General features: G+C 40.6%; 1 protein-coding gene, 1 long non-coding RNA gene and 1 pseudogene across 3 annotated transcripts in view; all 3 read left to right on the forward strand.

Moving 5' to 3' along the window:
• Nucleotides 1-1,920: 1,920 nt before the first annotated feature.
• Nucleotides 1,921-12,493, forward strand: LOC309327598 (uncharacterized protein). Its single transcript, XM_081836924.1, has 5 exons — nucleotides 1,921-2,091; nucleotides 3,231-3,333; nucleotides 5,597-5,707; nucleotides 6,753-6,809; nucleotides 11,852-12,493. Exons 2-5 carry the CDS (start codon nucleotides 3,321-3,323, stop codon nucleotides 12,049-12,051), a joined length of 381 nt encoding a protein of 126 aa, XP_081693050.1. The 5' UTR covers nucleotides 1,921-2,091; nucleotides 3,231-3,320; the 3' UTR covers nucleotides 12,052-12,493.
• LOC309327599 (E3 ubiquitin-protein ligase TRIM39 pseudogene) overlaps nucleotides 11,837-16,331 on the forward strand; it is a 47,073-nt pseudogene continuing 42,578 nt past the window's right edge. The window contains exons 1-3 of the transcript XR_014161588.1: nucleotides 11,837-11,872; nucleotides 12,201-12,221; nucleotides 13,098-13,118. The product of XR_014161588.1 is annotated as an E3 ubiquitin-protein ligase TRIM39 pseudogene (transcript). The remainder of the gene's footprint in view (nucleotides 11,873-12,200; nucleotides 12,222-13,097; nucleotides 13,119-16,331) is intronic.
• Nucleotides 13,326-16,072, forward strand: LOC309327600. The gene is made up of 2 exons (XR_014150589.1): nucleotides 13,326-14,065; nucleotides 14,845-16,072. It is a non-coding gene; the product is annotated as an uncharacterized lncRNA (long non-coding RNA).

Raw genomic sequence — 16,331 nt, forward strand, 5'->3', positions numbered from 1 at the left:
TACTGACAAGCTCCCCCTCCTCCTCATTGTGTGGCAAGGTCCTGCCCCACCCCCCACGGATGAATAAAGACACAACTATTTAAGGTTAATGGGCTAAAAAAGGCAACAACTTTATTGGTTACAGATGATGAGCGATATTGGTTTAGGCATTGGATCTAACTGACTATATCTGGCTCTAGCCCATCTGCAGGAAGTCCAGGAAGGGTTAACCACCAGTAGGGGGAGTCCTGCTGATGCACATCAACTAGGAGCTCCCCTGGGGGGTCACCGATAGGGTTTGTTCCTAAGGCCCTAACCTCCCTAGGCTTCAGACAGGGCCACCCCGCCCCAGAATCCTTTAATGGAATACCCTTCAATATGCGGGGCAGGTGATGGCGCTACCTCTCCTCTTCTCTTCTCCAGAAATATTCCAATGCCTAACCGCCACTCGAGCCAAAAGGCTTGCGGCCAATACCCTCACACCTGCAACAAATTCCTAATGCCATCAATTATATCACCCAGCCAAACATCATTTCCTGCACTGGAAAGATGCACACCATCTTCACGGTAGAGGGACAACTTGCTGAACTTAATGGTGAGGTGCTCGATAACCCGACCATTCAGCACTACCACTCTATGAGCCACCAAATGGTCCAATAGTTTCCTGCCTTTGTTTATCGCAATAGGGCAATGACAGTTTTGCCACACACGCCTCTCCACCAGCGATGACCAAAATAGTGTGGGTAGTGTGTGGGTAGACACACATTTGCTTGCACTGTTTACTGATAAGCTCCCCACCCCATTCTCACACCACAATTACAGGAATCACTTTTGGGGTTTGGTATAATGCAGAACTCACCCATTCGGGTATAGTGGCACTCTGAGGTAAAAGTTTTAGGATAGGTAGCAGTTTAGGCACAATGACCCAACCTCCCATTTCATCATAAGGTGGCCAGTTAAATTTCCCACCTTCCATTTTCCTATTGTGGCACAGAAGCAGCCCCCCTTAAAGCCCCCGTCCAACTAATCTCTGCTTTTTTATCACAGGGAGTGGGGCAGGAAGCAAGCAAAGAGATAACCCCCTTTTAAAGAAACACTTCCTTTTTTTAAATGGAGGGGAGCTGTTTAGGGGGAACCAGCAACGTAAACACCAGAAAATGCAGATAAAACACTTCCCCCCTCAGCAGCACATTAGGAAGTGGAGGATTGGGGGAACAAATGTGTGAGAAATAAAGGAGTGAGGGGAGAATTGGGGAGAGGTCAGGGGTAAGGAGGAGAGAATGGGGAACATAATGAGGGGAAAGCAGAAGGTGCATGGAAGAGGCCAGCCATGGAGCATCCTGGCCTAGTGATTCCTGCCTAGGAATGGGGGAAGAATTCAATTTGTATTTAAAGGTGAACCTACCAAATTCATGCTTTCTGAAACAATATGAGAACCACAGCACAGGCATCCTTTGAAATTCACACTGCTCCAAATTTTGCCATGCAGTTCTCCAGACAAATAATGTGTACAAAAATGCTAACACTGAGGTAAAGTGTGAATAAAAATACATCTATATTAGTGAAGATAACATTAGAATGTTGTTTGATGCTGTCCTGGCTTCTACTTCATGGGTTTCCTTGTCCTGGTCTGGTTGGCTGCATATGCCCAAGCCAGGCAGTCTCTGAGGGCACAAGAAAGCATTCATGCATCAGGCATGGTCAGTCAGGGACAGTGTTTTCCTGGCAGGTGAACTGCTGCAACATGTGGAGTGCCACAGCACAGTGTCTGCAATTTACAAATGTGCACACAGGCCCAGAAAGCTCTCTGTTCAAACACAAGCTACCCATCATAATGACAGGTGGTTTCTGCTAGCATATTTTCTCAGTTACAAACCAGTTTCATGTGTGTCAAGAGGGTGTTATTGCAAACAAAGATCCGTGTACAATAGCTGGATGGTTAATAGGTAACTAATCCTTAAGTTTTCCTGGTCAATGTTCACGTCGTGTTGTGCTTTATGATTTCTCTACTCTCACTTTCATTTGTGCCACAGCAACATGCGTGTCGAATGCAATTCTCATTTCAGTGGCTGGGGACTGAACTTTGGGATTACTTCTAATGCTCAGGAAAAGGTACATTTTTGTTGTTGTTTCTCTGTCTCAAAATAACATGAAAATGGGTGATATATGGTTTAAAGGGGGGGCGGTGAGCAGTTCATGAAATATTTTTGGATTATGACCTGTTTCTTTGTCTCCCTTCCATTATATGCAAGTTGGTTCACATACCCTTGGATATCAAATTGCGTCACTGATTGAACTTTCGCCCTCCTGGTAGTTTATGGGACTCAAAAAAACCATGGTTTCAATAACAACACCCTGCATTAAAAATGCAAGGTACATTTTTAGCACTTGACAAGATAATAGATTGTATTATAATTCTACTGGGAAAATTGTTAAATGGTGGTTATGGTTACATACTCTGGTTGTATACTCATCACTGCCTTAAAATGCAGCTATGTCATTCTTTTTCTCATTTCAGTTTGAAGCTGGTCTGAGGGAAAAAAAACATCAAAATGCAGCTTTTCATAAGGAAGTTCAGGGTAGATCTATAATGTGGTTAATGTTTCATGGACATGGCTTTTCACACCATCTGTGGGAGTGCACTAGGTGCAGAGTAATCAGAAGTGTGCACCAGCCTTGTTGCACTAGTTGTGTCAGTGACCTCTTGTTTGTAAAATGGGTTGTGTTTGTCTTATTTTTGCTTATACAGTTGTAGCTCGGGTTACAGACGCTTCAGGTTACAGATTCCGCTAACCCAGAAATAGTACCTTGGGTTAAGAACTTTGCTTCAGGATGAGAACAGAAATCACGTGGCGGCAGCAGGAGGCCCCATTAGCTAAAGTAGTACCTCAGGTTAAGAACAGTCTCAGGTTAAGAACGGACCTCCAGAACAAATTAAATTCTTAACCCGAGGTACCACTGTACTATTTTCTTAAAAGATGGAGATGATTGAGATGATGGTGATGATTTTATATAAAGAAAGCTTTCCCCACCTTTCTTAGGTCAGTCCCAGAGATTTTTGATCCCTCTGAAACAGCCTTGTAGAAAGGCAGATAGCCGTGGTAGTTACAGTTATACAAAACAGGTTAAATGTGCTCTTCCTTAATTTTGAATCAGGTGGGCTGTTTTTGCATGTGCATGAATGTTACAGAAAGCCATTTCATGTTATTGGCACATATTTATTTTTGCTGGCATTGTTGCTGTTATTTCAGATCAGAACAGCCTGAAGAGGAACAAGAGACTTGGCTCTCACGGAATGTACAATTTTTGCTTCCTTCTGTGCTGTAATCCTGGGAACAGCAATGTCTTTATTAGGTAAAAGGTTCAGAGAAACACCAGAAATGTGCTGTGTTGTCAAGACTTGGTAAAGTACTTAAATGCAGGCTATGAACCAGACCTTCATCTGTGCTTGAGGCTACAAATTCCTACAAATTAATGGGCCTTTCCCCCACCTCCCATAATTCTCATCAAGGAACCCTTACTTGTATATATCAGGTTATCAGAATCAGGAAACGTGTGCCTGCTTTCGGGGCTATGCTCCTATTACAGATACTGAGGAAATCCAAGCAACTAAATCTATACCTTTTTGTAGTTCAGGATCAACTTTAAATCTCATTAAAACACATCAGGAACTTTAAACTGTTTATTTGTGACTTCCTGTTGAAGTCATTAAGAGGCAAAACACAAACTACATTATTCACATATGCATATCCAAAACTTGTGCTCATACAGGTCTCATTTCATCTGAAGAAAAAGCAGCTGCAGTGTTTCACGTCACAATCTAGATTATGAGGGGAGGGAACAGGACTGGCCAACTCCTTTCCAACCAGACCTGAAGGTGTTTTTTGCAGCATCTTCAGGAACAAACAGGGACACGGGTGGCGCTGTGGGTTAAACCACAGAGCCTGGGACTTGCCAATCAGAAGGTTGGCGGTTCGAATCCCCTGACCAGGTGAGCTCGTTGCTCGGACCCGTTGCTCGGTCCCTGCTCCTGCCAACCTAGCAGTTCGAAAGCACACCAGTGCAAGTAGATAATTAGGTACTACTCCGGTGGGAAGGTAAATGGCGTTTCCGTGCACTGCTCTGGTTCGCCAGAAGCGGCTTAGTCATGCTGGCCACATGACCCAGAAGCTGTACGCTGGCTCCCTCGGCTAATAAAGTGAGATGAGCGCCGCAATCCCAGAGTCGGTCACGACTGGACCTAATGGTCAGGGGTCCCTTTACCTTTACCAGGAACAAACAGCACCAATGGGAGGGGTGGGGACTCAAGGATAAACTGTTTTGAAGTCCTTGATCTAGAGCACATTCTGGATTATTTACATGGCTGCATTATTTACAGAATGAAAAAAAGTCATTTAAAACTTTTTTGGGGGTAAAAAAATATGAAGAACACAGCCTGAAAAGAAATACCTAAGGCAAGACTTTTCCTACAGCCAACCATTAGCAAGTTAGAATTAGTGAAGAGGGCAAGGATCTGGAGCTCAGCTCAACAAACAGATAAAACAAAACTGTCTACAACTGCTGGTCACAGCAACTGAAGCCAATTGCAGCAACTACAATAAGATAGGTCCACAATACCTCACAAGACTGTTCTGCAACTCATATGGAGTCCACATATCACAAGGGGCCACAAGGCACCCATTCTGATAGGGCCTTCCCATACTTTGAAAAGGAATTGAACTCATTTTCTACCACAGGGTGTTGTAGTAGGATTTTAAAGGTTTCTATTGGTTATGAAGAATTCACTCACTCCCCTCCCCGAAGCTCCATCTGGACATTTAAGAGCATCACATAGTGAAGGAGCACAATTTCTAAATACCTTAAGTCTCTCTGCTACAGGTAATGATGACTACTCTGTCCTGTGGGGGGGGGGCACAGCTTATGGTATGTGTAAAATTATATTAAATAGTATTTGAAGTGATTAAATAAATCATGTAAGTGACAAATTGCATATTAAAACATATATTAGGGAAAGTAAATACAAAAATATTTATATTAGGGAGATTAATGTACAAAAATAGATTATACTAGGCCAGCTTTTGTAAGGAAAAATATGTGTATTAGGAAAAATGCACAAGGATCCGCATAAATTCTTGTGCTGATTATCTATCTATATATCTCCACCTGTCCAAAGCAAACTGATGAGAAAATGGGCCAAAGGGAAGATTAGAGAAATGAGAAATGAGAAACTAGGAGAAAGTGAGTCTGTCCTTAGCACGGTCCACATATTTAAACATTCAATGTCCCAAAATGTGAGACATGGTAAAATCTATTGGGATGAGCATGCTAAGTCCTCAGCAAAGACATTTGCTTCTGCCTGGGCCAAGCCGTTATACTGTGTTAAGTGTCCCATATAACTGATACACTGAAAATGAAAATATGGGGCAATGCAGCCTAGAAAGATGTAATTCATTTACTACCTTCTTTGTTGTATTTTTAATATTCTGTTAGGATCTGCACAGAGTGGCTGGGGAAACCCAGTCACATCGGCAAGGTATAAATGAGTGAATAAATTAATAATAATAATAATAATAATAATAATAATAATAATAACTTCTTTGACATTTCTGTTTTGCAGAAAACTCTCCCTCATATTGCTCTGCTTGGACCTCTGTTTCCTGGGCACTGCTTGCAGTAGCCATCATAGTTTTTCTTGCTTTCATTGCCACGTTGATTTGTTTAATTAAAGGTAAATATATGTTTGGTAAAAGTAGTGGGATTTCTTCAATTTCCCCTTTGTTTACAGGTGGGAAATCATGGTTAGGTCTTTAAGTTTAGTTTCAGAAGTTGTTAATGAACCCTCAAAATGACGCCATAAATGTTTCAGAGGGAGAATGCAGAAGTATTCACCATGAGGAAATTGCATCTTCTTTTAAAACTTGCCTCTCTTTTTTTAAAGTTGTTCTGAAGCTGGGGGCTGGGATAGGAATTCCTATTCCAGTTCACTTATTGGTTTCCAAAAATTACTCCCCTCGCATATATATTGTCCCTTTCATTCATGTTGCATTGCAAGCTTGGTCAAAATGCTCCTCAAATTTGGCTGAACCTCTGCAGCAAAATGAATGAATATGAAATATTTCATGAGAATAAGGAAACACTTTTGTTTTAGGTCTATTTGTGTCATCCATTGTTTCTATGATTTTTAAAATGTATCAACGACTCATACTTCGAAGGACCTGGTTTTGCAAAATATTGTAAGCTCCCACTCAGTTTCATTTACAAATAAGTATCTAATCTCCCTGTTTGGTCTTTGTTTCTGATTCTCCCTCAAGGAGCTTTGTGGCTCAGTCCCACTTCGCCTTGTTGCCCCTCCCTTACACCTACAGTCCACATATCCCCCAGGCTGAATTGCCTCTCCCAGTTCAGCTCCATGCTGAAGACAACCAAACTACAGGCCTGTTTGTTCCCTTCAGCTTTACAAACTCCAAGGCTTGTGCACAACCCTCATCCTTGGCTATTTTGTGCACAGCCCTCATCCTTGGCTATTTTGAGGCAGGTTGGGCGAAGGCTGAGGGAAGGAATAGGATGGCCAACCTGTCTTTTCTCTACCACTTTGGGGGAAATGTGCCTCCCTTTGGTCTTCTGCATTTAGACTACCAGGATTCTCAGATGTGGCACACACTCTTAAAAATATAGTATAATAATAGCTACCTTCTCATCCTGTATTAGTAATGGAAAACATAGAGCCCATTTCACCCATAAACATGCATTACATTTCTGCGTTCCTTTTCCAGAGAAACGTGAGAATTCACAAAGCAGATATGGTGAAGAAAGCAGAAGAATAATACCAGGTGAGGTTCCTGCATGAGTTAATCAAATGATGTGCTTCTGGATATTTATGTATGTACATTTATGCTTTAAAGCACTGAAAACCAGCACTGCTGTACAGTGATTAAAGCTAAAGCAAAGCTGTGCATGCAAACTTCCATTCAGATTTGAAAAGAAAGTCCCATTAGAAGGAAGTGTATAGGGAAAGGAGGATTAGTCCTGAAAAAAAGGCAGAGGAATTGTTGTGCTTGGGAAGGGGGCTGGGGGCGAGCAGGCAATGATTCAGATGCACTTGATCCAATCTCCCCAGACCAACGTTGTGCGTCACAGTACACCTTCTGAACCCAAGTCCTCTCAGGCATTTTAGTGGTGATGAGGGAATTTCCCCTTGCCAATGAAAGGAACTTCTGTGGAGGGAATCGGATGGTGTACTGCACAGGACATATTATCCTCCTGGCTGAACTGCCTCTCTTGTTTCTGCTCCATACTGAAGACAAGCAAACCACAGGCTGGTTTGTTTTCTTCAGCTTTATGAATTCCTAAGTCCAGGCTGACTGAGGGCTTGTACCTGTGCAGCTGCACACTCCTCATTTTGAGCCAGGTTGGGGCAAGGCTGAGGAAAGGAATAGGAGGTCTACCTGTCCTTTGGGAGGACAAAAAGCAAAACTGATAGTAAACAATATAATAACAGAAAATATTGAAATTACAAAAGGTACAAGACAATCACCATTATTATTCATATTGGTACTGGAAGTCTTTCTAAGGACAATAAGGAGAAATGAAAAAATAAAAGGAATTTCAGTCGGTCAAAAGGAACTAAAGAGAAAGCCTTTGCAGATGACTTGGTATTAACAATAGAAGAAACATTAACCAGTGCTAAGGAAGTATTAGAAGAGATAGTACAATTCGGGGATGTAGCAGGTTTTAAATTGAACAAAAAGAAAACTAAAATGGTAGTTAAAAATATGAAATATGAAGACTTGGTGGATATGTTGCAGCAACAGATCTGTATAGAAGCTGTCAAAAAAGTTAAATATTTAGGAATATGGTTAAGATCAAAGAATATAGACCTTTTTTGGAATAATTATACACTGGTGTGGAATGGAATTAAAAGAGACCTGGAAGTATGGGGAAGGATTTCTGTCATTAAAATGAATGTGCTACCAAAGATGTTATTTTTATATGAAGCAATTCCAATAATCAAGGGGGCAGCAATTTTTAAGGAATGGCAGAAGATGGTTTCAAGATATATCTGGCAGTGGAAGAAACCAAGAATTCAATATAAGTTGTTAACAGATGTTAAAAAAGAGGGGGCTTTGCCCTGCCAGACTTGAAATTGTATTATGAAGCGTCTTGCCTCTATTGGTTAAAGGAATGGATGTTGTTAGAAAATACAGATTTGTTGGATTTGGAGGGTTATGATAATAGATTTGGTTGGCACACATATTTATGGCATAACAAGACAAAAGTCCATTAATGGTTTGGTAAACATATATTCCGAAGATCTCTATTTGAAATATGAGGTAAAGGTAAAGGTACCCCTGCCCGTATGGGCCAGTCTTGACAGACTCTGGGGTTGTGCGCCCATCTCACTTAAGAGGCCAGGGGCCAGCGCTGTCCGGAGACACTTCCGGGTCATGTGGCCAGCGTGACATCGCTGCTCTGGCGAGCCAGAGCCACACACGGAAACGCCGTTTACCTTCCTGCTGGTAAGCGGTCCCTATTTATCTACTTGCACCCGGAGGTGCTTTCGAACTGCTAGGTTGGCAGGCGCTGGGACTGAGCAGCGGGAGCGCACCACGCCGCAGGGATTCGAACCGCCGACCTTTCGATCGGCAAGTCCTAGGCGCTGAGGCTTTAACCCACAGCGCCACCTGCGTCCCTGAAAAACCTATTAGAACGTAAAACACTGTGGTGGGTTTCCCCATTAGAAGCGATGAGTGTGAAGAAGACAAATATGAGTAAAAATTGGGTCACCTATGAAAAATTAATACAAAAGGAAGGAAGGAAGTAAATGGAAACTGAAACCCTATGAAGAGGTTAAAGGATATGTGGATGATTGGCTGCACTATCGCCAAGTCGATGAAATGTTTAAACTGGATTTGAAGGGAAAAGGATTTGATTATAATAAATCAAAATTTGAAATAGAAATATTGAATAATGATTATAAAATTTTGTCTAAAATGTATAAATTGCTGCTCGAATGGCATTTGAAAGGTAAAGAGGTAAAGTCGGTTATGATACATTGGGCCAAAGATTTTGGGTATAATATACAGTTAAAAGATTGGGAAAAACTGTGGAAAGAAGGATTAAAATTTACAGCATGCAATGCAAAGAAAATGTAATGAAAATTATGTATAGATGGTATATCACCCCAGTGAAATTAGCTAAAATGTATAAAATGAGTAAAAAATGTTGGAAATGTAAAGAAAAAGAAGGAACTTTTAACCACATGTGGTGGGAATGTAAGAAAGTGAAACAATTCTGGGAGATGATATACAATGAGATGAAAAAGATGTTGAAATATACATTTACTAAAAAACCAGAAGCATTTTTACTTGGCATTGTAGGGGAGGATACTAACAGACAGAATTGTAAGTTGTTTTTATATGCAACAACAGCAGCAAGAATATTATTGGCACAAATATGGAAGCAAGAAGAATTACCGACGAAAGAATGGCAAATGAAATTAATGGACTATGCAGAATTAGATAAATTAAGCGGAAGGATTTGAAACCTGCGGGACCAGAGATTCTTAGAACACTGGAGTAAATATTTGAACTATTTGAAAAGCAATTGTAATAAACAGATTACGCTAGGAGGACTGCAAGAAGTTCTGTAAGGAGGATTATGTGAAATATTGCAAGGAAGACTATGAAGAGAATTATCAGTTAATGATAATTAAAAGTAATAGGGAAACTAAGAAATGCAGAACAAGTGATAAAGAAAGGAAAATCTTTTTTTTTAAATGATATTTATTGGAATTTCAAATAATACATTAAAAAGTAAAACAAAAAAGAAAAAGAAAAAAAGAAAAATTCTACATTTACAATCCATATTTTCAATACCTTTTTTCCGCAACTTCCCCTCACCTCCCCTTCTTGCATTCCATATCCAAAAGTTTGTTCAGCAAGTTCTTATCCCTAAATTTTAATCTTAATTTATTGTTATGTTAAATTCAATTGATATATCAACTTTTAGCTTATATACATCAATCATTATACTTAAAGACTTTTTCTAAGATCGTCCCAGTTTCCCTTCCATGAATTCCCCATTTTACTACTAGTGGCAACACAAAAAGAAAAAAAAGATAGAAAAAACCAGAGTATTTTTGTACATCCTTTGGATTTCCAAACCCACCCTCCCTTCCCCGGTTTGAATCCCCAAACCATTGTCCATTAGTCCATCTTTTATCAGCCTGGCAACCTCATGTCTGAGGCCCTTAAATCTCTTTCAGTCCCTCTCTGCCGGTTTCTTTGAAAGTCCTTTATATTAAACACCAAATCTCGGAGGGGCACTATCCCTATAATGTCCATGTTCCTTCCAGCCAGGCCTCCATATTTAAAGGTGGAGCTCAAGTCTTGTTTCTCAATCCTTTTAAGTCCAAATAGCCCAAAGGCTCCAACTTCCACCTTGATCAGATTTATAGACCATAGATCTTCAGATCTCCACAAAAGGAGATCTTTCCACTCCTCATTTTCCAGTTCGAACCCAGTTCTTATTGTCCAGTTCTTATTTTCTTTTATATCCATCTTGACAGGCCTCCGGCTCGCCTTTGCCTTCTGCAGCATTGCAGCCCCTCCTTCCTGCTCCTCCTGAACAACATATATCCCTTTCTCCACTTCTTCAATTTTCTCAAGTTTCTTTTCTTGTTCAGCTGCCTGGGTTTTATACATCAAATCCTTTTCCAACTCAGTAGATTCCTTTGCTATTGACTTCAAAGTTATGGCACTTGTAGACAAAACAAAACCTTGCTCTTGCGACTCACGCAACTTTCTCATGAGAAAAATAACCTCCTCCAGGTCAGCTAGTATTTTTTGACCTATTTCCATTTTTGTAATTTCCCTGAACCCCGACTAGAGGGATTCTGGTTATTCAGTATTCCTTTCACTTCCAACCCAAAAGCCAAGTTAATTTGTTTCAGTTCTTCTTTATTTTCAGCGATTTGTAACTATATTGTATCTATTGTAACCAGCATGAACATCAGAAACAAAGTTCTCTATTTTTTCCGACTTTGACAGCTAATTTGACAGCTGTCAAAATCTTTTATGTCTCCTCAGCAGGCTCCTCTCACGGATCACTCCCGGTCCCGGGATGTGTGGCACTTTAATTCAAAAAATTAACTCTCATCCTCCAGCACAATTACTTATACTATCAATCCGTGCAATTAATAACTTTTATCCAATTAAAAAAAGGTTCCTCTTCGACCTTAGTTGTCAAATCCTTGCTTTAAATTGTATACAATGGGGGGGAGACGGACTTCCTTTTTGCATCTCCCCCGCTCGTACCAAATCCAAGAAATTTTTTAGTCCAATTTCAAAATTACTCACGGTTTGTTATCTTTAGATTTTAGTCCAGATTTTCAAAAGAAGAAGTCAGTGCTCTCAGTCGAATGGCATGCGGCTTCGCTTGGCAGGGGAAGCAGAAGACTCACAGCACCACGCCACTCCCCGTCCCCCGTTCCGAAGCCTTTAAAAAGGCTTCTACGCGGGTCGGGGGCGCAAACGGTGCCCGCCGAGTCACCAGGTCCATGGGCTTCCGCGCCCGTGGTTTTTGAGGGTCCCCGCGTCGCCGGCGCGGCAGGACCCGACCCCTGTCTAGCAGATTCCCTCCGGAGCTCGGAGGGAATCCGCCATTCGGCTATGGCGCCAACCCGGAAGTCAAAGAAAGGAAAATCTTCAGAGGTTGTTTACGGAGGTCTAAAATATTGTATAAGATAAGAAGTTATGTTAAATGACTGTTGGAAATGATATGTTAAAAATTAATAAAAATGTGTGTGTGTGTGTGTGTGTGTGTATGAAAATGTAATTCATTCTTTTTTTTACTCCCCTGCCCTCTTTTGCAGATAAACTAATAGCAGAGAATGGTAAGTCTTGCAAAATCTTTCAGTTTTTGAACATGCAGAATCCAAGTGACTTCCTCCATTTTGCCATCCCATATATATTTACTGAGCAACTTGGGTCTGCTAGAACTTTGAACATGCCCCAAAACTATATAACACCCTCCAACATTTCTCTGATGAAAATAGGGGCATCAAGTGTCTAGTTTGGTTTTGATCTGTGCAATGAATGTTGTGTCATTGCCAAACAGCCATACTTGGTCTTGACATGGCAGCTAGGAGTGTTCTGTGTCTCTATAAATCGGAAAAGAAAGGTAATTCATTCTTTTTTCCCTCCCCCTGCCCTCTTTTGCAGATAAATTAATAATAGAGAATGGTAAGTCTTCCAAAATCTTTCCGTTTTTGAACATGCAGAATCCAAGTGACTTCCTCCATTTTGCCATCCTATGTATATGGGTGGGGTGGGAGGGTTACTGAGCAGCTTTGGTCTGCTAGAACTTTGAACTTGCCCCAGAGCTATAGTTTGGATTTGATCGGTGTGGCAGCTTTGTGGGATGGCAGAGGCTTCTCTGGGGCCCCGATGGGGGAGTTGGAACAGTGGTACCCTTCCTGACAAGCGGTGGGGGCATAACGCCCCCCCGCCTATCAGGAACCAGATCCTAATCTGACCCTGCTCCAGCAAATGGGGAGGCAGGTTGGGACTCAGGCTGTGCCAGGGGGTGGAGTTGTCGGAGTGGGTGTCTTTCCTCAGACATTTAAGCAGCCTGGGGCACCACCTATTTGAATGTTGTATTATTGCCATACCGCCATACTTGATCTTGACATGGCAGCTAGGAGTGCTCTCCGTCTCTATAAATCAGAGAAGAGACGCTTTTGACACCAAAGCCTCAAGAAAAAAGCACTGATGCAAGCAATGTACCCACCTAAAATATTTCTCCCTTTACCCTCCTCCCCACAATCCCTTCCATTTTGACCCAAAGGTTCCCTTCCTCTGAAGGAATGAGTATTCTATTTATTATAAAATGCATATCCCCTAGAGGTATCAAAGCATCTTACAACAATAAAATATACAGTATGCAAAGTTTAAAACATAAATTAGACATTTGACAGAAGAAGACCTCCATCTGTGGAAAGAGTCCTTTGGGTACAAGTATTTGTTACTAATTCTAGATTACAAACTGATTTTCTTGGAATTTGTTTTTCTTTTTTAATTTGAATGAGGCTCTTCATTTCTGCAAATTTTCTTTTGCAGAAATCTTGAAGATCGAAAAAGGCAAGTAGTCTAACATTTTGTATATGTGTTGCAAAAATATATATTCCTGAATCATAAAAATACCACACGTGCCACAACCACTTCATTTCCCCGTTTCTTTGCACTTAGTCCAGGAATTAACCAAAAAGCGTGTGTTCCAAAGAGGAGACACACTTCAAGCTTTTGTATTATCAAATTTTCATCAGTTTTGGACATAAGGAGATTTCATATCATATCTGTGCAGAGTTTTGAAAAAGCTGTCAGTGCTGCATTTTCCTCATTTTAGAAATATATTATATTATATTATGCTTTATAGTTGTGCCTGAGATGAGTAGATACTAACTTATGCTTTTAGAATATATATTTTTAATGAAATATTTATTATAATAGTTGTTTTGATTGTGGTCTTTTGACAAAGGGTGGTTTATTAAATCCACCCACCCACCCACAATATCCATCTACATACAGGATCTTCCAGACCTTAGTTAATGGGGTGAAAAAAGTATGAAAAGAGTTTCTTTGAGCATTTAATTAAACATGATCCAAATCCGCCAGGGTTCTTACACTAAAGCTTCCATGTATGTTCAGCTGAAAGCAGGTTAAAGCCCCCTTTAGACATACATGCTCATTGCATCAAGATCAGATAGGAGCCCATGTATATAAGAGGGGGCGTGGGGCTTACACATGCACTTCCTGACCCACCACACACTTTTACCACAGCGGAAGAAGGCTTGGGTCATACTTAGCAAAGATCTATTGAAATGAAAAATATGTAATTTAGTCGAAACTAAGTTAAACCCAACTTATTTCAAACAGTATGTTCTAAGCATGGTTAAATCTGGATCCAACCCATGGCATTGATTGATTAGGTTGTAGAATGAGTAGAAGTATCCATCACTTTCTTGCCAATGAAACCTTTATGTTCTTTCCTTTATTCACAGAATTTTCAGATGCCCGCTTCTACAGAGGTGAGGAGGATGCAAAATCATGTGCAAACAGAATGGATATTGGAGAGAAACCCGCAAGTGCTGCAAACTGCTGTTTGTTGACTTGGGCTTCTTCCAGTCATCCTGTAATGGGTAGCTCAACCTGTGTGCTGCCAGATGGTGATTGACTGCAAATCCCATCATCCCTTGCTTGGTCATACTGTTTGGGGCTGATGGAAATTGTAATCCAGATCCATACCTACTGGACTAATTTACTTATCCAATACTGTTTGGCTCAAGAAAAGCACAAACATTTTTAAATGCACATTTTGAGGAGAAACACTTTAGACAATGTGTTTATACAATAGGTATACAGGAAGGGTAAATCAATGTGGAAATGGACTGACAGGTAAGCACATGCAAAAGTGAGGATGACCCATCATTAATGTGACCAGAATGTGCTTAGCACATTAAACATGTTTCAGATGGCTAAAGCATAAGGAGATATGTTGAGGAACATAGAAGAATTGTTGTAGAGAGAGGGTGAATCATGCAATGCAGAAAGCTTGGATAGAAATTTGTATTAGTCATCATATCATAGATTCATAGAATTTTAGAGTTGCAAGGGACCCCGAGGATCAGCTGGTCCAACTCTCAGCAAGGCAGGAATATGCAGCTGTCCAGCAGACAGATGAGAGTGTGGTCCACAGACGGGTGACTTAAAAGAGAGATGCCCACAGACCACCTTACTTAATTTATACATTAATTCATACGCTTCATTTAAGTCTGTGCCTTTGAATCAAGGCTTCTTTTTTTTGCAGCTGATGTGATCTTGGACCCCAGGACAGCTCACCCAAAGCTCAAAGTGTCCGAAGATGGCAAAAGTGTTTGGAACACAGGAAGTGTTTCTAAGGTTTCTGACTGGGAAAAGCGGTTTGACTCCCGCACATTCATTCTGGCAGAATGTGGATTTTCAGAAGGCAGACATTACTGGGAGGTGGGAATTGGTCAGAAGAAAACCTGGGACTTGGGAGTTGCCTCTGCAACCGCTTCTAGAAAGGGGGAGATCAAATTGTCTCCTGAGAATGGCTACTGGGTCATAGGATGTGACGATGGGAAAGATTACTGGGCTCGGACAGAGCAATGGACCCGCCTGAAAGTGTATGGAAAGCTTACAAAATTAGGAATATTCCTAGATAAATCAGTTGGAAGTTTATCTTTTTATAATGTCTGCAGTAAAAGGAAATTGCACACCTATAAAACACTTGGTGTTGGGGAGCTTTATCCCTTCTTCTCCACAGGATCTGTGACTTCAGTGCTAGGTGGTTCTCCACTAAGGATTCTTCCATGGAATTTGCAAGAGTGATTCTGGGTACAGAATGGGAAAACATACCATCTAGCCCTGGAATAGCTCAGAATTAGTGAAGCCCTTTCATTTAGCCAGGATAGTGGTATAAATACAGGTGCCAAAAAATGAGAGAAACAGAGGAGACCCAGTGGCATCAATGAATTCTGCATCTAAGAAGTAGAAATGATTCAAAACATATGGAGTTTGGACAAGATACCAAGATCTACTTGGAAGGGAAACACTTTTATGGCTATCCCCTATAGAAACTAGTACACAAAAGAAACTTAATGTGATGGAGAATTGGGGCAGATATAGAGACATACTGTATTTTTCTGGAAATGTATACAAATTGAAAAAGTTTGAAAAAATGCAAGAATGGGTAATGGATTGGTTTCAATATTATGAAATTAATGAGTTATTTAAAAATGTGTTTATACAGTGGTACCTTAGGTTACAGATATTGATAGTGATTGATATTAGAATGGGAGACAAAAGATGAAATGGTTAGATTAAAAATATATTGGATTATAATATTGTGGTTATGATTTGGTAGGCAGAAGATAGGGTGCAGCAAAAGGAGAGAAACAACAACTTCATGGAAAATGGGGGGCGATGGGACAAAAATAGAATATGAAACTGTGTTTTGACTGTATATGTTAAAAATGTTGAAACTTAATAAAGGATAATTTAAAACATAAAAATGACTCAGTAAATATTATTGATTTGATTACTGTATTTTGAATAATAATAATAATTTTAGAATTGTTAAATTTAAAATGTCAAGTTTTGGTAAGGCACAGGCCCACCTGCTGTAAAGGAGGCAGGCAATTTGCCTATCCGGGGTGCAGGCCAGGATAGGTGATAGGTGGTGAGAGCTTATGCCTCCGCCACCTATTTGGATGGAGCACTGATGTCACAAATTCCCTTGTTGAGGCCTTAGTGAAGCCTCTGCTGTGCCGC

The sequence above is a fragment of the Podarcis erhardii genome (genome assembly GCF_964252035.2).
Source record: "Podarcis erhardii genome assembly, chromosome: 13".
NCBI lineage: Eukaryota > Metazoa > Chordata > Lepidosauria > Squamata > Lacertidae > Podarcis > Podarcis erhardii.

Excerpts from the sequence above, each read along its gene's own strand:
- LOC309327598 (XM_081836924.1), top strand. Across the intron at positions 5,708-6,752 it reads GTTGATTTGTTTAATTAAAG|AGAAACGTGAGAATTCACAA; the intron begins GTAAATATATGT and ends TTCCTTTTCCAG. Across the intron at positions 6,810-11,851 it reads AAGCAGAAGAATAATACCAG|ATAAACTAATAGCAGAGAAT; the intron begins GTGAGGTTCCTG and ends CCTCTTTTGCAG.